Below are 27,365 nucleotides of genomic sequence, written 5' to 3'. Positions count from 1 at the left end.
CACAGTATTCTGAGCTCCAAGATGAAAGTATAATTTTCACAAAGGAAACATAATGCAATTGATCGGTCGTGTTTATGATTTCCTTGGAGTTTGGGCTCCTCACAGTGCATAATGCACACAGGTCCCGTTATACATTGGTGCTCTGCGCAGTAACCATGCGAACGAGATTATACAGTAGGCTAAAGTGTCGCTGTATTCATATAATATACAAGCAATATTATTTAATATGGTGTTACAATCGTAATATTAGCCTTTATTGCGTGTCGGAAAGCCTATTTGACATCCGGTTAAATGTGTCAATTCGATTTTCCTCAACTATCCCACTTTATTTACAATTGCACACTATACGTATTTTTATTTTAACAGGCAATCCAAATAATGTAATGTAATAGTTTCCCCATCACCTACCATCCCCTGGGCTACTACTGAAAGGCATTCTATTCTCTCAAGTCCACCCACTAAACTGTATCGGAGAGGGAGGTTCTTCAGCAAAGTTTGGCTTGTTAGGGAAAGTTCCTAACTGTCAGGGCTGTCGAAGGGGCCTTGATGGAAGAAAGGAAGACATCGTCTTGTCAGCAAACGACACTTACAGTTTACAATTATTGGAACGCAAAAGACGCGTGTGAAAATCACTGAGGAAGGATACAACGTCTTACAGAAGTTAATTAAGTTTATATCGCCGGCGTCACGCTTTCTATGTCTAAAGTGCATGGTTCTAGCGGGATATAAGTGTTTCACTACAAAATTGAAAGTGTTTGAAATGACAGTCGGTACAGTGAGGATAAAGCATAATAACATATTGTCTTTCTTTACCTTCCAACAAGATGATTTACTTACACTGCGGACTTGCACAACCTTTCTCTCCAATTTACTTTCTGGTTGCAGCGGGGATCTTGGCGATGTTTAACAACAGTAAAACATTTGGATTTGAACAAGAGACGGGTAAGCCAGCCTCTTAAAATCAATGAATCATTCGTCTGACATATAACGTTACTTTTATTTTAAATAGTTTTATGCAATAGTTCAGCTATGCTGGCATTTTAAAATGTCAGTAACAAGGGGACCTCTGCAGACTATTGGCAACTGCTCAGCTCCACATAGACTGAACTCACACACACATAGCCTAGCGATGTGACTGATCTCCGCAGCCTCAACTCTCACACACATAGCCTAGCGACGTGACTGATCTCCGCAGCCTCAACTCACACACACATAGCCTAGCGATGTGACTGATCTCCGCAGCCTCAACTCACACACACATAGCCTAGCGATGTGACTGATCTCCGCAGCCTCAACTCTCACACACATAGCCTAGCGATGTGACTGATCTCCGCAGCCTCAACTCTCACACACATAGCCTAGCGATGTGACTGATATCCGCAGCCTCAACTCACACACACATAGCCTAGCGATGTGACTAATCTACGCACCCTTTACACACACAGACTAGTGATGTGACTTATCTACGCAGCCTCAACTCATGCAAACATAGCCTAGCGATGTAACTGATCTACGCAGCCTTTACACAAACAGCCTAGCGATGACTGATCTATGCAAGCAGTTCACTTGGGAAATATTGACACTTATAAAGGTTATGTTCTCCCATTTTATGCATTGAATGAGGTGCCGAAATCCCATGAGCACATGACTCAAAACAGACGTGATGTTCCCAGGCTATACCTATTTCCAGCTTGTATGAGAACAGCTACAGTATTTCCGTTTTTTTCTCCCCCACCAGAGAGATGCATAATTGAGCCGCCTCTAACGCTCCAGGCCATGCTTAAAATTCTAGTAGCCTAGCTGTAGTTTGCTACCCTAAACTTTACTTGGGTCATGCCTGAATATGTCATATAAACACGCTCATGCTTACCTATTGTGTCTGTACCTCACAGTGATAGTCACATTCATTCCACTAGTCAATTTAAACTGCCCTGCAAACAACATGAGTGAATGGCATCAGGATTAAATTGTGTTCAGTTCTTTAAAGTATTGGCTCCCGTTAGTCCAATAACTCATGCTGTGTTAGGATCAGTGGAGGCTGCTGAGGGGAGGACGGCTCATAATAATGGCTGGGACGGAGCGAATGGAATGGCATCAAACCATGTATTTGATGTATTTCATAACATTCCACCTAATCCATTCCAGTCATTACCACAAGCCGTCCTCTCCTATTAAGGTGCCACCAACCTCCTGTGTTTAGGATACTAGATACAGTAGTTAACCTAAAGTTGGCCTCTGAGCTGAAGTGTCTTGGTGTGAGAAAAAAGGGGGGTTGATTTAAAAAAAGAATTCCAGTACTACACTTACTTTTGAACAAATATTCCAGTTGTGCATCTCTCTCTTTCTCTCCCCTCTTCTCTCTCTCCTTCACCCCTCTCCCCTTGGTCTCCCTGTGTTCTGTATCAGTCTTAGTGAACAAGGGAAAGGCCTTCCATAAGCAGTCTAGATACACCCTTGGGCTGTTTGACACTCTACCGTCCATACAAATCAACCTTAGCGGGTGCTCTGGGGAGCCAAGGCTAAGTGTAATCGGTTTGCGAGGCGATGGACTGACACGGGGGAGATAGCTTGGTACTGCAGCAGTGGCATTTGGGATGGCGCCTGACTCTACTGGTGGGCACTGTCCTCTATCAAAGGATTCAACAGTCTCGGGGTTGGCATAACACATTCCCTGTGAGAGCAACTCTTAACACCCCAAATCAAAGAAAAAAAACAATCACTACCCTTCACTTCCTATATACCTCCACCGCATCTCACCCATTCAAATCAGCTCCCTGTTTACTCCTGTGAGACTGGTCTGACTTTTGAAGTGAAACCCGTTCTGAATTCCTCTTTGAATTTTAGGCAGAAATAAATATGGCTTACAGATCTTTCTGTTAGGTCTGTGTTTTATAGAAAGGATTAGTGCTGTTTTTATTCTCCTCTCCTTTGTGATGAATACATTTGTCACTGTCATAGCTTTTCAGGTAAAGAGATGAGAAAGTCATGATAAACAGTATACATTCCTGAAGTTAGTAGTATAGAGATATACAGTTATATTGCCATGGAGATTCAGACATGGAAAACCAGTGCTTTGACGAAGCCACTTTCACTATTCATTTAGCGTAATAGTTCATTTGGAGTTTTTCCACAAATCCTGGAAAATTTGCTTGCAGCAAACGTTTAGCCTAAGTACTATGTAACAACATGTACTTACACTGATTCCACTGTGACTACTGATGTAACTACTACCATGTGATTACACTGTGACTACTGATGTAACTACTACCATGGGATTACACTGTGACTGCCTATGTAACTACTACCATGTGATTACACTGTGACTGCCTATGTAACTACTACCATGTGAATACACTGTGACTGCCTATGTAACTACTACCATGTGATTACACTGTGACTGCCTATGTAACTACTACCATGTGAATACACTGTGACTGCCTATGTAACTACTACCATGTTAATACACTGTGACTGCCTATGTAACTACTACCATGTGAATACACTGTGACTGCCTATGTAACTACTACCATGTGAATACACTGTGACTGCCTATGTAACTACTACCATGTGATTACACTGACTGCCTATGAAACTACTACCATGTGATTACACTGTGGCTGCCTATGTAACTACTACCCTGTGATTACACTGTGACTGCCTATGTAACTACTACCATGTGATTACACTGTGACTGCCTATGTAACTACTACCATGTGAATACACTGTGGCTGCCTATGTAACTACACCATGTGAATACACTGTGACTGCCTATGTAACTACTACCATGTGAATACACTGTGACTGCCTATGTAACTACTACCATGTGAATACACTGTGGCTGCCTATGTAACCACTACCATGTGAATACACTGTGGCTGCCTATGTAACTACTACCATGTGAATACACTGTGACTGCCTATGTAACTGCTAGCATACTGCTAGGGCACCACTAGCATACTACTAGTGCACATCAAGCATACTACTAGGGCACATCAAGCATACTGCTAGGGCACCAGTAGCATACTACTAGGGTACATCAAGCATACTACTAGGGCACATCTAGCATACTGCTATTGCACATCTAGCATACTACTAGGGCACATCTAGCATACTACTAGGGCACATCTAGCATACTACTAGGGCACATCTAGCATACTACTAGGGCACATCTAGCATACTACTAGGGCACATCAAGCATACTACTAGGGCACATCTAGCATACTGCTATTGCACATCTAGCATACTACTAGGGCACCACTAGCATACTACTAGGGCACATCTAGCATACTACTAGGGCACATCTAGCATACTACTAGGGCGCATCTAGCATACTACTAGGGCAAATCTAGCATACTACTAGGGCACATCTAGCATACTGCTATTGCACATCTAGCATACTACTAGGGCACCACTAGCATACTACTAGGGCACATCTAGCATACTACTAGGGCACATCTAGCATACTACTAGGGAACAGAAAGCATACTACTAGGGCACCACTAGCATACTACTAGGGCACATCTAGCATACTGCTATTGCACATCTAGCATACTACTAGGGCACATCTAGCATACTACTAGGGCACATCAAGCATACTACTAGGGCACATCTAGCATACTGCTATTGCACATCTAGCATACTACTAGGGCACCACTAGCATACTACTAGGGCACATCTAGAATACTACTAGGGCACATCTAGCATACTACTAGGGCGCATCTAGCATACTGCTATTGCACATCTAGCATACTACTAGGGCACATCTAGCATACTACTAAGGCACATCTAGCATACTGCTATTGCACATCAAGCATACTGCTATTGCACATCTAGCATACTACTAGGGCACATCTAGCATACTACTAGGGCACATCTAGCATACTGCTATTGCACATCTAGCATACTACTAGGGCACCACTAGCATACTACTAGGGCACATCTAGCATACTACTAGGGCACATCTAGCATACTACTAGGGCGCATCTAGCATACTACTAGGGCACATCTAGCATACTACTAGGGCACATCTAGCATACTGCTATTGCACATCTAGCATACTACTAGGGCACCACTAGCATACTACTAGGGCACATCTAGCATACTACTAGGGCACCACTAGCATACTACTAGGGCACATCTAGCATACTACTAGGGCACATCTAGCATACTACTAGGGCGCATCTAGCATACTGCTATTGCACATCTAGCATACTGATATTGCACATCAAGCATACTGCTATTGCACATCTAGCATACTACTAGGGCACATCTAGCATACTGCTATTGCACATCTGGCATACTACTAAGGCACATCTAGCATACTGCTATTGCACATCTGGCATACTACTAAGGCACATCAAGCATACTGCTATTGCACATCAAGCATACTGCTATTGCACATCTAGCATATGATTAAAGTGCTGTGAGGTGCATGCTGCTATTAAAATTCATACCGTTCTTTGAACGGTGCTTGTGTGCGCGCGTACGTTTCTGTCTGTGTGTAAGTGAGGGCCTTAAGCCTCATCCGCTCATTGAAGGTGGCACAGCGGGCCAGCACGCCGCCGATCACCGTGATGATGCCCCCCTGCCAGGACCCGGGTGTAGGCAGACGTAGCGTAGGAGAGTACAGCAGACTGATCGACACTCCAGTCAGCTTCTATAGTAACCCGAAGCCCTAGTTAGTTAGCGCCCGTTGTGAGACCTCATCCACGACTCCACATGACTATTGCCTGCCATTGGTGGATACTGGGTCACATGCTCATCCTCAAATAAAAAAGACTGACATACTGTAGTCATATTCAAGTCCTGTTTAAATGATGGATAGTGTATGTGTGCCTTGTGCAGATGGAACTGTTTACAGCTTGCCAAGTTTGTTTACAACCTCACAGTCAATTAGTAGACAGCATGTTTTTATTTTCTCTCCCAACCAGAGAGCTTTCTACAGGGGCCTCCGGAGTACGAGGTCGTTCACCCCTACCGAGTGGACGCCAAAGGTCACTTCCTGTCCAACTTTGTGTCCTACCACGTCAGCCGGGTACAGCGGAGGGAAACCCAGGGGGAACCAGGAAACCCTACACGGGTGTTCTACCAGTTGCAGCATGGTGGCCACAATCTGCACTTCAACCTCACCCTCAACCCACACCTGCTGGCTCCTGGCTTCCTGACTGAGCGAAGGTACGGTGGCATGGAGGGGGCCAAAATACGCAGCAATGGCCCTTCGCTGTGCCACTTTATCGGGGACGTGTGGGACCAGGCAACCATGAAGGGGAGGGCGGCTATAAGCACTTGTGACGGCCTGGTGAGTGCGAGAGAGGGAGATAGACCGTCACTGCTAACCTACTGAGACCGTCACTGCTAACCTACTGAGACCGTCACTGCTAACCTACTGAGACCGTCACTGCTAACCTACTGAGACCGTCACTGCTAACCTACTGAGACCGTCACTGCTAACCTACTGAGACCGTCACTGCTAACCTACTGAGACCGTCACTGCTAACCTACTGAGACCGTCACTGCTAACCTACTGAGACCGTCACGTCACTGCTAACCTACTGAGACCGTCACTGCTAACCTACTGAGACCGTCACGTCACTGCTAACCTACTGAGACCGTCACTGCTAACCTACTGAGACCGTCGCTGCTAACCTACTGAGACCGTCGCTGCTAACCTACTGAGACCGTCGCTGCTAACCTACTGAGACCGTCACGTCACTGCTAACCTACTGAGACCGTCACTGCTAACCTACTGAGACCGTCACGTCACTGCTAACCTACTGAGACCGTCACGTCACTGCTAACCTACTGAGACCGTCACTGCTAACCTACTGAGACCGTCGCTGCTAACCTACTGAGACCGTCGCTGCTAACCTACTGAGACCGTCGCTGCTAACCTACTGAGACCGTCGCTGCTAACCTACTGAGACCGTCGCTGCTAACTTACTGAGACCGTCGCTGCTAACCTACTGAGACCGTCGCTGATAACCTACTGAGACCGTCACTGCTAACCTACTGAGACCGTCGCTGCTAACCTACTGAGACCGTCGCTGCTAACCTACTGAGACCGTCGCTGCTAACTTACTGAGACCGTCACTGATAACCTACTGAGACCGTCACTGCTAACCTACTGAGATATCTGTTTTTACTTTCACATCCTAAAGGGTCATGCAAAACGTTTAACTTCTAGAACTTCTCTGTTCCTAGGGTAACAAGTCAAAGTAGAAATACAATTGATCAAAAACATAATGTTGATCAATGCCAATGACTGGTCCTAGCCCGTTTTTGTTTTCCGCTTTGGTTCTGTGCATGAGACTGGATAAAAGTGTTTGCTAAATTGCATATATTATTATCATTATACAAAACCAAAGAAGATTTATTACATTTTTAGGTGAAATTGTAAATGACGATTCATTAGAGGTATATTTAATTCCTCTAGCTCTGATAAAAATATGCTAATGTTTTGCAATAAGCAGTAAGTACTACTGTATAATGTTGTATGCCACACTGGCTTCAACTTAGTTTCAATATTTAAACACACGTCTGAACAGATGATGTTTATTAAGTATTATTTTTTATAGTTGTCTCTGAATTCATTACGTGCTGTTGGCCTCATTCCTGTTCTGTTAGTGTAGTTATATTATTAGATTGTACCATCCATGGAAAGCCAGTGACTGGTTGGTGAAGGGAGCTGTGCTTGAGAGGATGCGTTTGATACATCACAAGTGTTAGAGCGCCTTTCATCTAAAATCAGGCTGGATGTCATCGATGACATGTGGGTGTGAAAAACATCATCATGCTTCCATGAACAGAACAAGCGATGGAGCCTGTGTTGTGATTACGCATGATCAATTTACCTCTCATTGTCTTACCTATCCACTAGTGTAGGTAACTCAAACTGAATCATAAAGCATGTGTTCACTGTCACATCTGTGACCGCTGTCCACATACCACCTCTCCTCTGTGACAGCTGTCCACATACCACCTCTCCTCTGTGACCGCTGTCCACATTCTACCTCTCCTCTTTGTTCACTGTCACATCCCATCTATCCTCCGTGATTGCTGTCCATGTCCCATCTCTACTTTGTGACTGCTGTCCATGTCCCATCTCTCCTCTGTGATTGCTGTCCATGTCCCATTTCTCCTCTGTGATTGCTGTCCACGTCCCATTCCTCCTCTGTGATTGCTGTCCACGTCCCATCTCTCCTCTGTGACTGCTGTCCACGTCCCATCTCTCCTCTGTGACTGCTGTCCACGTCCCATCTCTCCTCTGTGACTGCTGTCCACGTCCCATCTCTCGTCTGTGACTGCTGTCCACGTCCCATCTCTCCTTTGTGACTGCTGTCCATGTCCCATCTCTCGTCTGTGACTGCTGTCCACGTCCCATCTCTCCTCTGTGACTGCTGTCCACGTCCCATCTCTCCTCTGTGACTGCTGTCCACGTCCCATCTCTCTTCTGTGACTGTTGTCCACATCCCATCTCTCGTCTGTGACTGCCGTCCACGTCCCATCTCTCCTTTGTGACTGCTGTCCATGTCCCATCTCTCGTCTTTGATTGCTGTCCACGTCCCATCTCTCCTCTGTGACTGCTGTCCACGTCCCATCTCTCCTTTGTGACTGCTGTCCACGTCCCATCTCTCCTCTGTGACTGCTGTCCACATCCCATCTCTCGTCTGTGACTGCTGTCCACGTCCCATCTCTCCTTTGTGACTGCTGTCCATGTCCCATCTCTCCGTTGTGACTGCTGTCCACTGTTCTGTGAACTAAGATAACAGATGGCTAGACCACGTCCCATCGTCACAGAGGAGAAATGGGACGTGGTCTAGCCATCTGTTATCTTAGTTCACAGAAGGAAAAAGCCTTAATTTTCCAACTGATCTTGCTGTAATAAATGTTTCACAATGCCAGAGTCACATTAAACGCTTTAGGACATTTCTGATGAAACTGCAGTAGGAAACCACAAGCCCTATCCAACAATATCATACTGTTCATTATTACTGTATTCCTTTCTCCATACAAGCCCTATCCAACAACATCATACTGTTCATTATTACTGTATTCCTTTCTCCCTACAAGCCCTATCAACAACATCATACTGTTCATTATTACTGTATTCCTTTCTCCCTACAAGCCCTATCCAACAACATCATACTGTTCCATTATTACTGTATTCCTTTCTCCCTACAAGCCCTATCCAACAACATCATACTGTTCATTATTACTGTATTCCTTTCTCCCTACAAGCCCTATCAACAACATCATAATGTTCATTATTACTGTATTCCTTTCTCCCTACAAGCCCTATCCAACAACATCATACTGTTCCATTATTACTGTATTCCTTTCTCCCTACAAGCCCTATCCAACAACATCATACTGTTCATTATTACTGTATTCCTTTCTCCCTACAAGCCCTATCAACAACATCATAATGTTCATTATTACTGTATTCCTTTCTCCCTACAAGCCCTATCCATCAACATCATACTGTTCATTATTACTGTATTCCTTTCTCCCTACAAGCCCTATCAACAACATCATACTGTTCATTATTACTGTATTCCTTTCTCCCTACAAGCCCTATCCAACAACATCATACTGTTCATTATTACTGTATTCCTTTCTCCCTACAAGCCCTATCAACAACATCATACTGCTCATTATTACTGTATTCCTTTCTCCCTACAAGCCCTATCCAACAACATCATACTGTTCATTATTGCTGTATTCCTTTCTCCCTACAAGCCCTATCCAACATCATACTGTTCATTATTACTGTATTCCTTTCTCCCTACAAGCCCTATCAACAACATCATACGGTTCATTATTACTGTATTCCTTTCTCCCTACAAGCCCTATCCAACAACATACTGTTCCATTATTACTGTATTCCTTTCTCCCTACAAGCCCTATCCAACAACATCATACTGTCCCATTATTACTGTATTCCTTTCTCCCTACAAGCCCTATCAACAACATCATACTGTTCCATTATTACTGTATTCCTTTCTCCCTACAAGCCCTATCCAACAACATCATACTGTTCCATTATTACTGTATTCCTTTCTCCCTACAAGCCCTATCAACAACATCATACTGTTTATTCATTATTACTGTATTCCTTTCTAATAATATATCTCTCAATTTCTGCCTTTTTTCCATTTGTTCTAGAAATTCAAACATTTGCATGCAAAGCTAAATATTTGTGATACTTCTAAGTTTAAGTGACTGTAAATGCTTGTTTTCCCCACAATAAGGGACTTTTGGCCAATGGGGAAACTTTCTCAGAGTGTCCTCTTAAATGTCCATGTTCTTGACCAGTCAACTTCTAGTTGAATCCAAGGTCTATATACTGTATAGTGAATCTGTCCTTTTAAACTCTTTCAACCTGGAGGAGGGGAACTTACTGGACTGGAAATGTTGTTTATTTAAAATGATAGCAATTGGATATATCATTTGGCACAATGCCACATCTCGCTCTAAGTTCCACAGCTACGGCTGAGCCAGAAGCCCAGAGGCCAGACTGCTGGGTTGAAGACTGTCATAAGTCTAAATCATTGTTGCGGAGCATTCGCGATTTAGCCATTATAGTTATGACTCAATTTCAGTTGGTGCGTTTTCTCTCATATGTCCTTGTTTTGCTCCCAAAGGGAAGGGAAAATAATCACATGATAAATCCCAAGATAACTTGCGTTTATGTAATACTGTAACCTAATGGCACATTTTCATGAAGCTGATTGCATTTATTTCTCTCTGAAGCAATTTTGACCCATCTCTCACCCAGTAGAATGTGCTAACTGTGTTCTTCCCATATCAAACCAGTTGTGATCCCTTGTTCTCCCAGTAGAATGTGCTAACTGTGTTCTTCCCATATCAAAGCAGTTGTGATCCCTTGTTCTCCCAGTAGAATGGGCTGTGTTCTTCCCATATCAAAGCAGTTGTGATCCCTTGTTCTCCCAGTAGAATGTGCTAACTGTGTTCTTCCCATATCAAAGCAGTTGTGATCCCTTGTTCTCCCAGTAGAATGGGCTGTGTTCTTCCCATATCAAAGCAGTTGTGATCCCTTGTTCTCCCAGTAGATTGTGCTGTGTTCTTCCCATATCAAAGCAGCTGTTCTCCCAGTAGAATGTGTTTTACTGTTTTATTCCCCTCTTTCTACCCAAACAATGTGCTTGCTTAGGACTGTATTTTTTTGTATGAATAAAGCATTTCTGACCAACTTTCTCCCTGTACAATAGGATCACTATATTTCTCATATACTGTATAATACATTTTGACCTCACTTTCACTCCATAGAATGTCCTTGCTTAGGACCATTTAAATAAATAAAATAATAATAACGCAATTCTGACGCCCTTTCTCCCTGTACAATATGATCACTATATTTGTCTCATAACAAAAGCAACACTGACCTACCTCCCTCTGTAGACTGGGCTGTTCAAGCTGTCCCAGGAGGAGTTCTTTATCCGGCCATTGGAGCGGTCTAGTGATGAGTTGACGGCACCACAAGTCCACATTATCTACAAGCGCCACACCTCCCCCACCCAAAGCCAGTTGGTACAGCCCATCTCTGGAGACCATACCACCAACGGTACCTGTGGGGTCAAAGGTGAAGCCTCCCGTCGTGACCTGGCATCACACACTCCATTATAGAGGCCTTAGAGGATGTGACTGTTCCAATACTTTAAAGATGCACCTTTCCTTCCCTTCCTTGAACTAATCACCAATCTCATCAGGTCGGATTGGACAAAACAAAGATCCCACTTCTGACAACAACTGATTTTGCATGTCAGATCCAACCAGACCCATCCAGATGGTGCCAGATCAGTCATGCTTTATGGAAGGGAGGATGCATTTTCTAAGTATTCAAACAGGGCCGATGCACTGAGCGATCCCTATGCCAACCTGGATCTATCACACATACACACACACTGAATTCCACTCTCTAGAGGTGGAGGAAGACGGCCTAGGAACAGTTGGGCTGGCAATGGGGCCTGTTTGAAATACCAGGAGCCTTAATTAAGCCCTGAAACACATTGCCGGATGAAATATCCGAGAGGCAGTATTATGCAAGAGAGATATGTAAATATGCCATTAGGAATTCATTGCAGGCCCCGGGACTTGAACTATTTTGAAAATAACTCTTTGGAACTCACTTGAACGTGCACTTCACTGGAGTCTTGGTTGACTTCACCCACAGGGAATAGGTCAAGAGAATTGTTGGAATATCCTGCAGATGGCTGGGGATGCTAGAGAGAACCAGGAAAGATCATCTGGCTTACCAGGCATTTTAGGGGGGAAATAAAACCTCTTCCACCAGACTGTAAACTTCTGTCTCAAGCATGCATAAAATCCCCACTTCCTCTCTCACAGGGTTAAGCGTGCGTAACGCTCACTTGAATTCCCTCAAGACATTTAGAAAAGACTGAATTGTCTCTGTTGTATGTTTCTTTATAGAGTACATGTTATGTTCAACACAATGCATCAGTGTGTACTGTATAGGGTTCTAACGCTGTTGCCACTTAGCTGACTTTTCACACATATGATGTACAGTTTTGGATAAATTCACTATTGTCTATAGTTGGAGTAACTGACCTGATCAAACACATAACATGTTTTACGTAAACATCCCTTACTAATATATGGTGTATCGAAGTTCAAACCAATCAAGGATAACACAAAAAATGTCTGACTTATTCCATGCTATTTTTAAACACAATACTAAAGCTACAACTCTACAACCACAATATTTGTCATGGCTCCGCACTCAGATCCCGCTGCGGCGTTGGAGCGTGTGGAGAGGCAACGGGAGCGCTGGGAGAGACGCCAGCGGAGGAAGAGGAGGATACGCCAGCGTTCCATCAGCAGGGAGAAGTGGGTGGAAACGCTGGTGGTGGCCGATTCCAAGATGGTGGAGTACCACGGCACCAAGGGCGTGGAGAGCTACGTACTGGCTGTCATGAACATCGTAAGTGTCTGCTAGCCGTCTGTACTGACTGTCATGAACATCGTTAGTGTCTGCTAGCCGTCTGTACTGACTGTCATGAACATCGTTTGTGTCTGCTAGCCGTCTGTACTGACTGTCATGAACATCGTAAGTGTCTGCTAGCCGTCTGTACTGGCTGTCATGAACATCGTTAGTGTCTGCTAGCCGTCTGTACTGACTGTCATGAACATCGTAAGTGTCTGCTAGCCGTCTGTACTGGCTGTCATGAACATCGTAAGTGTCTGCTAGCCGTCTGTACTGACTGTCATGAACATCGTAAGTGTCTGCTAGCCGTCTGTACTGGCTGTCATGAACATCGTAAGTGTCTGCTAGCCGTCTGTACTGACTGTCATGAACATCGTAAGTGTCTGCTAGCCGTCTGTACTGGCTGTCATGAACATCGTTAGTGTCTGCTAGCCGTCTGTACTGACTGTCATGAACATCGTAAGTGTCTGCTAGCCGTCTGTACTGGCTGTCATGAACATCGTAAGTGTCTGCTAGCCGTCTGTGTACTGGCTGTCATGAACATCGTTTGTGTCTGCTAGCCGTCTGTACTGACTGTCATGAACATCGTAAGTGTCTGCTAACCGTCTGTACTGGCTGTCATGAACATCGTTAGTGTCTGCTAGCCGTCTGTACTGACTGTCATGAACATCGTAAGTGTCTGCTAGCCGTCTGTACTGGCTGTCATGAACATCGTAAGTGTCTGCTAGCCGTCTGTACTGGCTGTCATGAACATCGTAAGTGTCTGCTAGCCGTCTGTACTGACTGTCATGAACATCGTAAGTGTCTGCTAACCGTCTGTACTGGCTGTCATGAACATCGTTAGTGTCTGCTAGCCGTCTGTACTGACTGTCATGAACATCGTAAGTGTCTGCTAGCCGTCTGTACTGGCTGTCATGAACATCGTAAGTGTCTGCTAGCCGTCTGTACTGGCTGTCATGAACATCGTAAGTGTCTGCTAGCCGTCTGTACTGTCTGTCATGAACATCGTGTCTGTTAGCCCTCTCTGTCTCACTGGGTTTTCTTTTGGTAGGGTGTCAGCAACACCAAAGTTGTGGGTTTGATTCCCACTATTACCAAATATGGGCTAGTGTGCTGGGTGTCAGCTGGAAGTAGCCTTTGGTCGGCTGAAATGGCCTTTCTTTTATTTCCAGTGCAAACTTCTTGACCCTACTCTAAATCCATCCCAGTAACTTGCTTATAGTTCTAGGGAACTAGGTTTCAAATAACTTGATTTACACATTAGCTTCTTTGCTTAGGTAGGCTGCAGCCTTGACAGTAATTCTGTTGTCACTGTATGTAGGCGATGTTATGTAACATCCATGTCAACAACATCATCCAAAACATCCCATCTTGGCTGGGTCAATACCTATGCTAGATGCTTCCATGTGTTTCACCCTCATCTCTGTTCTGTTAGTGTTGTGACATGTTTTGATTTATCGCTCCTTCCCCATGTCCTGTAGCCCTCATCCATCTCTTTTATCACTCCTTCCCCATGTCCTGTAGCCCTCATCCCTCTCTTATCGCTCCTTCCCCATGTCCTGTAGCCCTCATCCATCTCTTTTATCACTCCTTCCCCATGTCCTGTAGCCCTCATCCCTCTCTTATCGCTCCTTCCCCATGTCCAGTAGCCCTCATCCATCTCTTTTATCACTCCTTCCCCATGTCCTGTAGCCCTCATCCCTCTCTTATCGCTCCTTCCCCATGTCCTGTAGCCCTCATCCATCTCTTTTATCACTCCTTCCCCATGTCCTATAGCCCTCATCCCTCTCTTATCGCTCCTTCCCCATGTCCTGTAGCCCTCATCCCTCTCTTTTATCGCTCCTTCCCCATGTCCTGTAGCCCTCATCCCTCTTTTATCACTCCTTCCCCATGTCCTGTAGCCCTCATCCCTCTCTTTTATCGCTCCTTCCCCATGTCCTGTAGCCCTCATCCCTCTCTTTTATCGCTCCTTCCCCATGTCCTGTAGCCCTCATCCATCTCTTTTATCACTCCTTCCCCATGTCCTGTAGCCCTCATCCCTCTCTTATCGCTCCTTCCCCATGTCCTGTAGCCCTCATCCATCTTTTTTAATCGTTCCTTCCCCATGTCCTGTAGCCCTCATCCATCTCTTTTATCACTCCTTCCCCGTGTCCTGTAGCCCTCATCCCTCTCTTATCGCTCCTTCCCCATGTCCTGTAGCCCTCATCCATCTCTTTTATCGCTCCTTCCCCATGTCCTGTAGCCCTCATCCATCTCTTTTATCGCTCCTTCCCCATGTCCTGTAGCCCTCATCCATCTCTTTTATCGCTCCTTCCCCATGTCCTGTAGCCCTCATCCATCTCTTTTATCACTCCTTCCCCATGTCCTGTAGCCCTCATCCATCTCTTTTATCGCTCCTTCCCCATGTCCTGTAGCCCTCATCCCTCTCTTATCGCTCCTTCCCCATGTCCTGTAGCCCTCATCCCTCTCTTATCACTCCTTCCCCATGTCCTGTAGCCCTCATCCATCTCTTTTATCACTCCTTCCCCATGTCCTGTAGCCCTCATCCCTCTCTTATCACTCCTTCCCCATGTCCTGTAGCCCTCATCCATCTCTTTTATCACTCCTTCCCCATGTCCTGTAGCCCTCATCCCTCTCTTTTATCGCTCCTTCCCCATGTCCTGTAGCCTTCATCCCTCTCTTTTATCACTCCTTCCCCATGTCCTGTAGCCCTCATCCCTCTCTTTTATCACTCCTTCCCCATGTCCTGTAGCCCTCATCTCTCTCTTTTATCACTCCTTCCCCATGTCCTGTAGCCCTCATCCCTTTTTTTTATATATATATTTTTGTATTTATTTTCCAAATGACTACAACTTCCTGTGCACTGACCCTTGTGTTTTTAGCACTTCCTGGACGGAGGCCAGACCAAGTCATCTGACCTCGTCCTCGCTCTATTGCCGTTGAGCGCATTAGGAAACTTTTTTCCAAAAGACAGTAACTGTTGGGTCCGGCTGCAGCTGTCAAGGAGGGCTAGCACAGGACGGTGTATCAGGAAAGGGGATGTCAATAACAGAGAGCTCCCCTGGCTTCACCGGATCAAGTGGACAATAAGAAGAAGAGGAAACACACATTATCCTCCACATCCTCTCAGGTGTCTTGTTTTCAGCCCTGCAAACCTCTGCTTTCAACTCCACAGCCTCCTGTTATTGTGTCAAGGGAGACTGTAGTGATCATGCAGTGAGTGAAGCGCACTTCCACGGTAACGGAATTACACTGAGACTCCGATTTTTCACTTTTTAAATATATATCAAACAAAAAGCATTTGATTTTCAAAGTAAAAAAAACAACTCTATGCTGCACAACTACTTTTAACAATTTCCACTGAACATTTGACAAAAACACATTGCCAGTCCTTGTGCTTAGAGTTCTATGGTTTGTTAAACTTTGAAATCAATCGTTTTTGTTTAGTATACAGTCGTGGCCAAAACTTTTGATAATGACACAAATATTAATTTTCAACAAAGTCTGCTGCCTCAGTTTGTATGATGGCAATTTGCATATACTCCAGAATGTTATGAAAAGTGATTAGATAAATTGCAATTAATTGCAAAGTCCCTCTTTGCCATGCAAATGAACTGAATCCCCCAAAAACATTTCCACTGCATTTCAGCCCTGCCACAAAAAGACCAGCTGACATCATGTCAGTGATTCTCTCGTTAACACAGATGTGAGTGTTGACGAGGACATGGCTGGAGATCACTCTGTCATGCTGATTGAGTTCGAATAACAGACTGGAAGCTTCAAAAGGAGGGTGGTGCTTGGAATCATTGTACTTCCTCTGTCAGCCAATGGTTGCCTGCAAGGAAACACGTGCCGTCATCATTGCTTTACACAAAAAGGGCTTCACAGGCAAATATATTGCTGCCAGTAAGATTGCAATCAACCATTTATCGGATCATCAAGAACATCAATTAGAGCGGTTCAAATGTTGTGAAGAAGGCTTCAGTGCGCCCAAGAAAATTCAACAAGCACAAGGACCGTCTCCTAAAGTTGATTCAACTGCGGGATCGGGGCACCACCAGTACAGAGCTTGCTCAAGAATGGCAGCAGGCAGGTGTGAGTGCATCTGCACGCACAGTGAGGGGAAGACTTTAGGAGGATGGCCTGGTGTCAAGAAGGGCAGCAAAGAAGCCACTTCTCTCCAGGAAAAACATCAGGGACAGACTGATATTCTGCAAAGGGAACAGGGATTGGACTGCTGAGGACTGGGGTAAAGTAATCTTCTCTGATGAATCCCCTTTCCGATTGTTTGGGGCATCCGGAAAAAAGCTTGTCCGGAGAAGACAAGGTGAGCGCTATCATCAGTCCTGTGTCATGCCAACAGTAAAGCATCCTGAGATCATTCATGTGTGGGGTTGCTTCTCAGCCAAGGGAGTGGGCTCACTCACAATTTTGCCTAAGAACACAGCCATGAATAAAGAATGGTACCAACACATCCTCCGAGAGCAACTTCTCCCAAACATCCAGGAACAGTTTGGTGACGAACAATGCCTTTTCCAGCATGATGGAGCACCTTGCCATAAGGCAAAAGTGATAACTAAGTGGCTCGGGGAGCAAAACCGATATTTTGGGTCCATGGCCAGGAAACTCCCCAGACCTTAATCCCATTGAGAACTTGTGGTCAATCCTCAAGTGGCGGGTGGACAAACAAAAACCCACAAATTCTGACAAACTCCAAGCATTGATTATGTAAGAATGGGCTGCCATCAGTCAGGATGTGGCTCAGAAGTTAATTGACAGCATGCCAGGGCGGATTGCAGAGGTCTTGAAAAAGAAGGGTCAACACTGCAAATATTGACTCATGTAATTGTCAATAAAAGCCTTTGACACTTATGAAATGCTTGTAATTACACTTCAGTATTCCATAGTAACATCTGACAAAAATATCTAAAGACACTGAAGCAGCAGACTTTGTGGAAATTAATATTTGTGTCATTCTCAAAACTTTTGTCCACGACTGTACATTTTAAAGTGAAAAATCTGAGTTTCCTAATTCTGTTACCATGGAATTGCCCTGAAGCAAAACAAACAGAGATGTCATCATCTTCCTCGGGAGATGCAGGAGCTTTCCATTGTCTAAGTGTGTTGACTAGACTAGTGTGAGGACGGCCATGTTGAAACTCATGAAAAGGGTGAAGAAAGATGGTATTTCGACAGCTCTCACGTGATACTGTCCGTCTGTCTTCTGTGGGATGCTGTCCTCAAACTACATTGACATGCAGGATGACAGAGTATGTAAATATTCCCAAAATGATAATAGTGTTTTGGGTGAAAGGAAATGCAGCTAGTGAGAGAGCAATGTGTCTCGATGGTGATCTAAACTACTGGTCTTTTTATTCTCGGCATTACAACGACAGATACATTGGCGGTGTGCAGTTTCACTTCAAAACGCCTTTCATGTTGGGAACAGTTTGGACCGTACCTAGTATGATAGACCAGTTGTTTCAGTCGGGTACATGGCAGCAGGCACAATGCCTATTTGAGTTCCAGTGCAGTGCTATTTGTTCAGCTATGCGTTTCATCTCTTTTATACTGAAGGCTTTCCTGCCTTCGGCAGTGGAGCAAGTACTGGGACTCGGGGACAAATAGCATTTATGATGAAAGAGTCTCTTCATACATTGTGCTGGTGATATGCTGTCTGCAATGTCACTATGACGAAGCCCTGCCTGCAGAGTTAGAAGTTGGTTTGACACCAACAAGAGACGGTCATGGATTCCAATGTGACCAATGTCAGGATCATTTTTGAAAAAACGTTCACACAAAGTCAAAGTAAACATTTTAAAAAAATGTACGTTCATATTGTTTCCACGGAGGGGATCCCGATTTGACCAATGTCAGGGGAATTTTTTCAAATCCCTGAAACTCAGTTCATAATATCAGCTCAGCTCAAAAGTCCCAATATTATTCAATACCCACATAAGGTTACGGTTTGGTGTGGCTTTGTAAATTTCACTGGACCAAATTTTGGTCCTAAATCAGACGAAGTAGGCCTATAATTTGATACGTTTGACCACCACTGTAAATATTGGTAATGACTCATTTTCTCAAGCGTGAAATCCAAAAGCTTTGGTCCATGACCACAATGCATCACTCTGACCAATGATGACTCAATGGAGAAGGTAAATATTACTCAGTGTTGTTGTGAACAGATCAGAACACATCCAAACACATTAAACACCTTTGTATAGAGCACACATCTATGTTGCAAAGGACATACTAAGGTGTTATACACTGCTTTATTTTAGGGCTGTTCCTGGAGAGCTACTGTCCTGTAGCTTTTCACTCCAACCCTAATCTACTGCACCTGATTCTAATAATTACCTGGTTGATTAGCTGAATCCGGTTAGTTACAGCTGCGGTTGAAGTGAAAACCTACAGGAGGGTAGCTCTCCAGGAACAGGGTTGGAGTGAAAACCTACAGGAGGGTAGCTCTCCAGGAACAGGGTTGGAGTGAAAACCTACAGGAGGGTAGCTCTCCAGGAACAGGGTTGGAGTGAAAACCTACAGGAGGGTAGCTCTCCAGGAACAGGGTTGGAGTGAAAACCTACAGGAGGGTAGCTCTCCAGGAACAGGGTTGGAGTTAAAACCTACAGGAGGGTAGCTATCCAGGAACAGGGTTGGAGTGAAAACCTACAGGAGGGTAGCTGTCCATGAACAGGGTTGGAGTGAAAACCTACAGGAGGGTAGCTCTCCAGGAACAGGGTTGGAGTGAAAACCTACAGGAGGGTAGCTCTCCAGGAACAGGGTTGGAGTGAAAACCTACAGGAGGGTAGCTCTCCAGGAATAGGGTTGGAGTGAAAACCTACAGGAGGGTAGCTCTCCAGGAACAGGGTTGGAGTGAAAACCTACAGGAGGGTAGCTCTCCAGGAACAGAGTTGGAGTGAAAACCTACAGGAGGGTAGTTCTCCAGGAAAAGGGTTGGCTAGCCCTGCTTTATGTCTATGTCATTACAATGTGTGGTGCTTGTTCAAGGTTCATCAGTTCCTATGCTGCAGTGTGAGACTTCACACCGCCTTATTGGATAGGTCTAGCTTTGACAGCTACAAGTGGTTGTCTACCAACAGCTTCAAAATTATCCACACAATTCATTAGATGGATTACTTCAAGACAAGCCGTCCTTAACGCGTCTATTTTGAACGTCTGCTTCTTTCCGTCAGATAGGTCCGCTATTTTATCACACTCCAAGTCAGAACAGGAAAGGTGTCAGCATTGGGTCCTTGACTTCTAAACATAACGAGGACTAAGTAACCCTGAAAGAAGTTAGGGCTGATTAAACCAGTCTTAATGTATAAGTAACCCTGGAAGAGTTGGAGCTGATTAAACCAGTCTTAATGTATAAGTAACCCTGGAAGAGTTGGAGCTGATTAAACCAGTCTTAATGTATAAGTAACCCTGGAAGAGTTGGGGCTGATTAAACCAGTCTTAATGTATAAGTAACCCTGGAAGAGTTGGGGCTGATTAAACCAGTCTTAACGTATTAGTAACCCTGAAAGAGTTAGGGCTGATTAAACCAGTCTTAATGTATAAGTAACCCTGGAAGAGTTGGGGCTGATTAAACCAGTCTTAATGTATAAGTAACCCTGAAAGAGTTGGGGCTGATTAAACCAGTCTTAATGTATAAGTAACCCTGGAAGAGTTGGGGCTGATTTAAATCAGTCTTAATGTATAAGTAACCCTGGAAGAGTTGGGGCTGATTAAACCAGTCTTAATGTATAAGTAACCCTGGAAGAGTTGGGGCTGATTTAAACCAGTCTTAATGTATAAGTAACCCTGGAAGAGTTGGGGCTGATTAAACCAGTCTTAATGTATAAGTAACCCTGGAAGAGTTGGGGCTGATTAAACCAGTCTAAATGTATAAGTAACCCTGGAAGAGTTGGAGCTGATTAAACCAGTCTTAACGTATAAGTAACCCTGGAAGAGTTGGGGCTGATTTAAACCAGTCTTAATGTATAAGTAACCCTGGAAGAGTTGGGGCTGATTAAACCAGTCTTAATGTATAAGTAACCCTGGAAGAGTTGGAGCTGATTAAACCAGTCTTAATGTATAAGTAACCCTGAAAGAGTTGGAGCTGATTAAACCAGTCTTAACGTATAAGTAACCCTGGAAGAGTTGGGGCTGATTAAACCAGTCTTAACGTATAAGTAACCCTGGAAGAGTTGGGGCTGATTAAACCAGTCTAAATGTATTACCCAGCACTTGGCTCAAACACATTATTAGTCTGATGCCGTATGCCTCCCTCCTCCTGGAGAAGGGAAATAGTTCTTAGTGAAAATGAGCTCTCACTTTCTATTTAACCAGGCACCCTAGCACCCGTTCAGTGAGCCTCCTGAGCCCCTACTTAATGTAGGACTAGAAGCATAAAGCCAGCGTGTGTGTGTGTATTACAATGTGACCTGAAAACTGAGGTGTGTGTGTGTGGGCGGCTGCCTCCAAGATGTTGCTAATCAGCCCGGGTGAAAGCTGCTGCTGCTACTGCAGTGGTTGTTTGTTCTTACCAGAGAATCAAAGGAACCCTTAATTCACTACAACAGCTTGGGAGATAAGAGGGAGCAAGGGATGGATGAAAGGAATGAGGAGAGGGAGGGAAGGAGTGTGTGTGTGTGTATAGAGCTTTTCCAAATACCTAAAGGAAAATAAGTATTATACCCTCCTGAACCAGGTAATTGTGTAGTTCAGATAACCTGGCCATCTGTCTCCTAAACCTCAACTGGAAAGATGGAGCATGTTAATACTGTAATCTGCAGAAGTGAGACCCGTGGATGTTGTTTTCTGCATCACATTGTTGCTTTGGAGCAGGGAACAGAAAGTTTATTTTTTATTTTTAAATCTTTAAAAAAATTACCCCCTTTTTTCTCCCCAATTTCGTGGTATCCAATTGTTAGTAGCTACTATCTTGTCTCATCGCTACAACACTCGTACGGGCTCGGGAGAGACGAAGGTTGAAAGTCATGCATCCACAGGAGTCGCTGGTTTGCGATGAGACAAGGATATCCCTACCGGCCAAACCCTCCCTAACCCGGACGACGCTGGGCCAATTGTGCGTCGCCCCACAGACCTCCTGGTCGGTTACGACAGAGCCTCGGCGCGAACCCAGAGTCTCTGGTGGCACAGCTAGCGCTGCAGTACAGCGCCCTTAACCACTGCGCCACCCAGGAGGCAGGGAACAGAAAGTTGACCAAAGTTATCAATCGTTCATTTGTGTTTCTGAAGGGATTTTCCAGACAGACTCATGTATAACTAATCATCACTGTCTGCTTTGCCTTGCCAGTGTAGTAGGAAACATTCCTCAGTAGACAAGACAGTCCTTTATTTATAATTATTGTGATATACCTCATATGAACTGTATACCACACGTGGTCTCAGTGAAAGACAATACAACATAATGGTCCTGGATTGCCTATTTGTTGAGAAGGACAAGTTTTTGGCCCAACCCACTGAGTCTAAATCATGTCCATTCTGTTTCAGGTGTCGGGGTTGTTTCATGATGCCAGCATTGGAAACCCTATCAACATCGTAGTGGTTCGTCTGATCCTGCTGGAGAAGGAAGAGGTAAGAGAACCACAGCTCAGGCCTGCACGTTACAAAACACCATTAGCAAACCACTGTCAATGGAGCTCCGTTTTAAAGACACATTTACTGAATCAGTGTTGAAAGACTTACATAGGGTTCATTTGTGGCATAAAATGACTGCCAGATCTTTAATGACAATGACCATTAATCTTATCCTAAAACAAAACTGTCAGACTGACCACAACAAGATATTTTAATTCGATTTTAGCCATATAAAACACAACAACAAAAAAGGTAACACAAAAATAGCTAATTATGAATTGATCACAAATCCTAACACCAGTAGGCTGCAATAACAGATTCAAGTGGCTTGAGTCCCAGTGTCATACGAGGAAATGGAATATGTGACGCACATTGTAAAGATGTCGCAAAGTTACGTTTCTTTTGATGGCGTCGAGATTCCACTCTTGTTAAAACTAGTGTATGATCATGCATTGTCGCTTGAAACTAAGCAGTTATGCTCTTGGTAATTGGTCTAAACTAGTTCCAATGTAATTTTCCGTAAACAATAAAATAATATTATTAGTTTGTGTAATGATCTGAGGAAGTTCTGACTGCAGGCGATGACCGACTCCGTATGAGAGAGATTGAGACGGGGGAGCGAGAAATGGAGAAATAGAGAACGAGAGCGAGAGCCAGTACATTGCTACCTGCCTTTCTGTTTATTCAACTGTGAAGCAGTGTCTATTTCACTGTCCATCTTTGTAATGTTGTGCCATAATATCCTAGTCTTGGGGGAAAGGATTGTCTATTGCACTGCAACATTCTAGAGATTTACTTTGTTGGTGGAGGGGTGATAACAGAGAAGCTCATTAGCGAGAGAAGGCAAGCGAGAGCGAGAGAGTGAGAGATGGATAGCGCTAGCCCCATCTGACTACTGTCTCTATCCTCTTTCCCCTCCAGCCTTGTCGTCATCATCATAGCCAAGGCCTCAGTTACATCCTTCAGCCTTGTCATCATCACAGCCAGTTCTTCAGATACATCCTTCAAACAGCATTTTACATCAGAACACCACTGGCTCCCAGTGTAGGAAGTATAGGCCCCTACACCCTTCCCACAATGTGTTAGGAAGTGTAATGTGTAGCTAGTGCTGAAACAAATCTCTCTGAAGTCGTGGCTACTGGCTAATGGGAATGATGTAGTCTGAGAAAGGGCATGTAGGGTAAGTTTCCTAACCATTCCCTAACCAAATCGTCTGGAACTGGTCTAGAGGTCTCTGTTTCATGTCTATATTTTGAAAGAGGAATTGGCCTGATCAACTCAAAAGTTTGTAGTAGAAAAAAGTATTTGGGTGCCGATTTCAAAAGGCATACATTTGAAAAAAGGAAGAACCTGTTTTCTTTTAATTTGTAATGTATTTATTTAGCAGGTCAGAGGTCAGAGCAAACGGAGGCATTTCGGAAAGCCTTTGTCTAAAGCTGACTAAGCCTGTCGCCGAAACACGTTCGTTTGCACTGACTTTGCTAAAAACATTTTTTTTGAACTTATTAAAAGAAAACAGGTTTTTCCTTTTTTCACATATTCCACTGACACTGTAGTGTCTATACGTTGACACACAACCATATCGTTTAGGCTCACTTGTCCTATGGGTAGACTCCTAGACTGTCGATGTTTACATCCCTGCAGAGTAAAGTCTGTGGTTGGCCATAATATGGTTCTTAATGGGTTGTCATAATCATGCTTGAAAGTGCACATTTGAACCTTGAATGCAGTTTTGACTCCTGAAGGTGAATCTAACTCTTCATCAAGAGCTAATAGCTCAAAGCTATGATAATATGGCCAATTGTATTACTTTCTAGAATGGCTGTCTAGTAGACACAGCAACATCTTTTAAATGCCTATAAAGCAGTGATGTAGGGGTAAAACAAAATTGGTGGGAAAACTCTCTGGTTGTAATGCTTCCTATTCTTTCAATGCTTTTTCCCACAAAAGGTGTGTAACCTGTGTTTACTTGACTACTGCTCTACAACGACCAGATAAAGGTCTCACAACCAGAGAACCAGTTTACAAACAGGAAATTATGTCATTATGACATCAGATGCCATAAGCAACACAGCTTTGGGAAACCTCACCCCTGTTCATGAAGGTATCTGATGTTTCATTGTCTTACGTAACGATGACATCCCTGTGGTTGGCAGGAAGACCTGAAGATCACACACCACGCTGACAACAGCCTGAGCAGCTTCTGTAAGTGGCAGAAACGGCTTAACGTGAAGGGAGAAGAGCATGCGGTCCATCACGACGTGGCCGTCCTTCTCACCAGGTAATCCACTCCCACCAAGGCTGAATTCCATTTGCGGTCTATTGAAGAGAGGATGTATACTGAACAAAAATATAAAAGGCAATATGCAACTATTTCAAAGATTTTACTGAGTTACAGTTCATAAGAAAATCAGTCAATTGACATCTGTGGCATTTTGTTGTGTGACAAAACTGCATATTTGAGTGGCTTTTTATTGTCCCCAGCACAAGGTGCACCTGTGTAATGGTCATGCTGTTTAATCATCTTCTTGATACGCCACACCTGTCAGGTGGATAGATTATCTTGGCAAAGGAGAAATTCTCATTGACAAGGATGTAAACAAATTTGTGCCCAAACATTTTAGATAAATAAGCTTTTTGTGTGCATGGAACATTTCTGAGATATTTTATTTCAGCTCATGAAACACAGGGCCAACACTTTACATGTTGCATTTATATTTTTTGTTCAGTATACTTTCCTCTCTTTACTTGTGCTTTGTGAATAGTAGTACCTTTCGGTGCCGTCCTCGAATCTGAAGGAAGTGATCCTCCTCGTAAGCATTTGTCCTATTTTATTTATCTCGAAACGCCCAAAATGTATTTCTCCTCACCATTCAGTCATGGAGGACAGTCCTTTTAAAACGATGAACGGAATGAATGTGAGACATTACATGTAGAACACCATACTGGAACAAAACAGCCTTGAGATCCTTTGCCTACCTTCCCCTCCCATTGATGGCCTGACTGTTATTCGCTGTAGTTTACCACCAGAAACGAATTGTATTTTCCCTTCTTAATTGAGTAGACCTTTTTTTCCTCCCTCGCTCCATCTCTTTGATGAGACCGCTTTCCACTCAAAGACACTCATTAAACTACGACTCTTTTGTTTGACAAACGAGTGCAATTAGAGGCTCCACCAGAACTTTAATTTGAGCAGCGCCACAACAACAAGGATATTTCCAGAGATTTGGTGACATTCCCTGGACCTGTTTCAGAAGGTAGTTGGAGCTCCTGAGTTGTACTTTTCTGCAATTGTTTTAATTTAAGTAGCTTTTCCACAGAGACTCATCCCACCGGTCATGGTCTTGATAGATTCAGCACATTAAACACATGTCAAGAATAGGAAGTGATGATGTTAAAGGTCATTGTTGTGCTCCTTATTACAATGTCTCAGTCCTTCTCTCCCTCTGTCCTCTCCTTCTCTCCCTCTTTCCTCCTTTTCCATCTCCTTCCCTCATCCTCTCGTCTTCTCTCCCTCCCTCCTCCCCTCTCCTTCTCTCCTCCCTTTTCCTCTCCCTCCTCTCCTCAGAAAGGACATCTGTACGGCCATCAATAAGCCCTGTGAGACCCTGGGCCTGTCTCATGTGGCAGGAATGTGTCAGCCCCACCGCAGCTGCAGCATCAGTGAGGACACGGGCCTGCCGCTGGCCTTCACCGTCACCCACGAGCTCGGGCACAAGTAAGTGCATCGCATGTGGGTATGTTTGGCAGCATGAGTGAAGGATGCTTTGTTGCGAAATAGGAAGCTGATTCTAGATTTCATTTTGGATTGGAGATGCTTATTGTGAGCCTGGAAGGAGAGTTTACAGTCTAACCAAACACCTAGGTATTTGTAGTTGTCCACATATTCTAAGTCAGAACTGTCCAGAGTAGTGATGCTAGACGGGTGGGTAGGTGCGGGCAGCGATCGGTTGAAGAGCATGCATTTAGTTTTGCTTGCATTTAAGAGTAGTTGGAGGCCACGGAAGGAGAGTTGTATGGCATTGATTCTCGTCTGGAGGGTAGTTAACACAGTGTCCAAAGAATGGCCAGAAGTATACAGAATGGTGTCATCTGCGTGGAGGTGGATCAGAGAGTCACCAGCAGCAAGAGCGACATCATTGATGTATACAGAGAAAATAGTTGGCCCGAGGATTGAACCCTGTGGCACCCCCATAGAGACTGGCAGAGGTCCGGACAACAGGCCCTCCGATTTGACACACTGAACTCTGTCTGAGAAGTAGTTGGTGAACCAGGCGAGGCAGTCATTTGAGAAACCAAGAGTCTGCCGATAAGAATGTGGTGATTGACAAGAGTCGAAATCCTTGGCCAGGTCGATGAATACAGCTGCACAGTATTGTCTCTTATCGATGGCGGTTATGATATCGTTTAGGACCTTGAACGTGGCAGAGGTGCACCCATGACCAGCTTGGAAACCAGATTGCATAGCGGAGAAGGTACGGTGGGATTCGAAATGGTCGGTGATCTGTTTGTTAACTTGGCTTTCGAAGACCTTAGAAAGGCAGAGTAGGATAGATATAGGTCTGTAGCAGTTTGGGTCTAGAGTGTCTCCCCCTTTGAAGAGGGGGATGACAGCGGCAGCTTTCCAATCTTTGGGGATCTCAGACAATACAAAAGAGAGGTTGAACAGGCTAGTAAAAGGGGTTGCAACAATTTCGGAGGATCATTTTAGGAAGAGAGGGTCCAGATTGTCTAGCCCTGCTGATTTGTAGGGGTCCAGATTTTGCAGCTCTTTCAGAACATCAGCTATCTGGATTTGGGTGAAGGAGAA

The 27,365-nt window shown here is 44.3% G+C and overlaps 1 protein-coding gene across 1 annotated transcript in view; it reads left to right on the top strand.

The window, feature by feature from the left end:
• The first annotated feature begins 521 nt into the window (after positions 1–521).
• LOC139411724 (A disintegrin and metalloproteinase with thrombospondin motifs 7-like) overlaps positions 522–27,365 on the top strand; it is a 167,589-nt gene continuing 140,745 nt past the window's right edge. Inside the window, exons 1-7 of the mRNA XM_071158396.1 lie at positions 522–942; positions 5,931–6,298; positions 11,422–11,602; positions 12,765–12,961; positions 22,469–22,552; positions 24,712–24,836; positions 26,124–26,273. Coding sequence (XP_071014497.1) covers positions 825–942; positions 5,931–6,298; positions 11,422–11,602; positions 12,765–12,961; positions 22,469–22,552; positions 24,712–24,836; positions 26,124–26,273 — 1,223 coding nt within the window. The 5' untranslated portion in view covers positions 522–824. The remainder of the gene's footprint in view (positions 943–5,930; positions 6,299–11,421; positions 11,603–12,764; positions 12,962–22,468; positions 22,553–24,711; positions 24,837–26,123; positions 26,274–27,365) is intronic.

Source organism: Oncorhynchus clarkii, chromosome 6 (genome assembly GCF_045791955.1).
Source record: "Oncorhynchus clarkii lewisi isolate Uvic-CL-2024 chromosome 6, UVic_Ocla_1.0, whole genome shotgun sequence".
In the NCBI taxonomy this organism is placed as follows: domain Eukaryota; kingdom Metazoa; phylum Chordata; class Actinopteri; order Salmoniformes; family Salmonidae; genus Oncorhynchus; species Oncorhynchus clarkii.
Note: the sequence above shows the minus strand (reverse complement) of the source record. Positions and strands in the feature narration are given on the sequence as shown.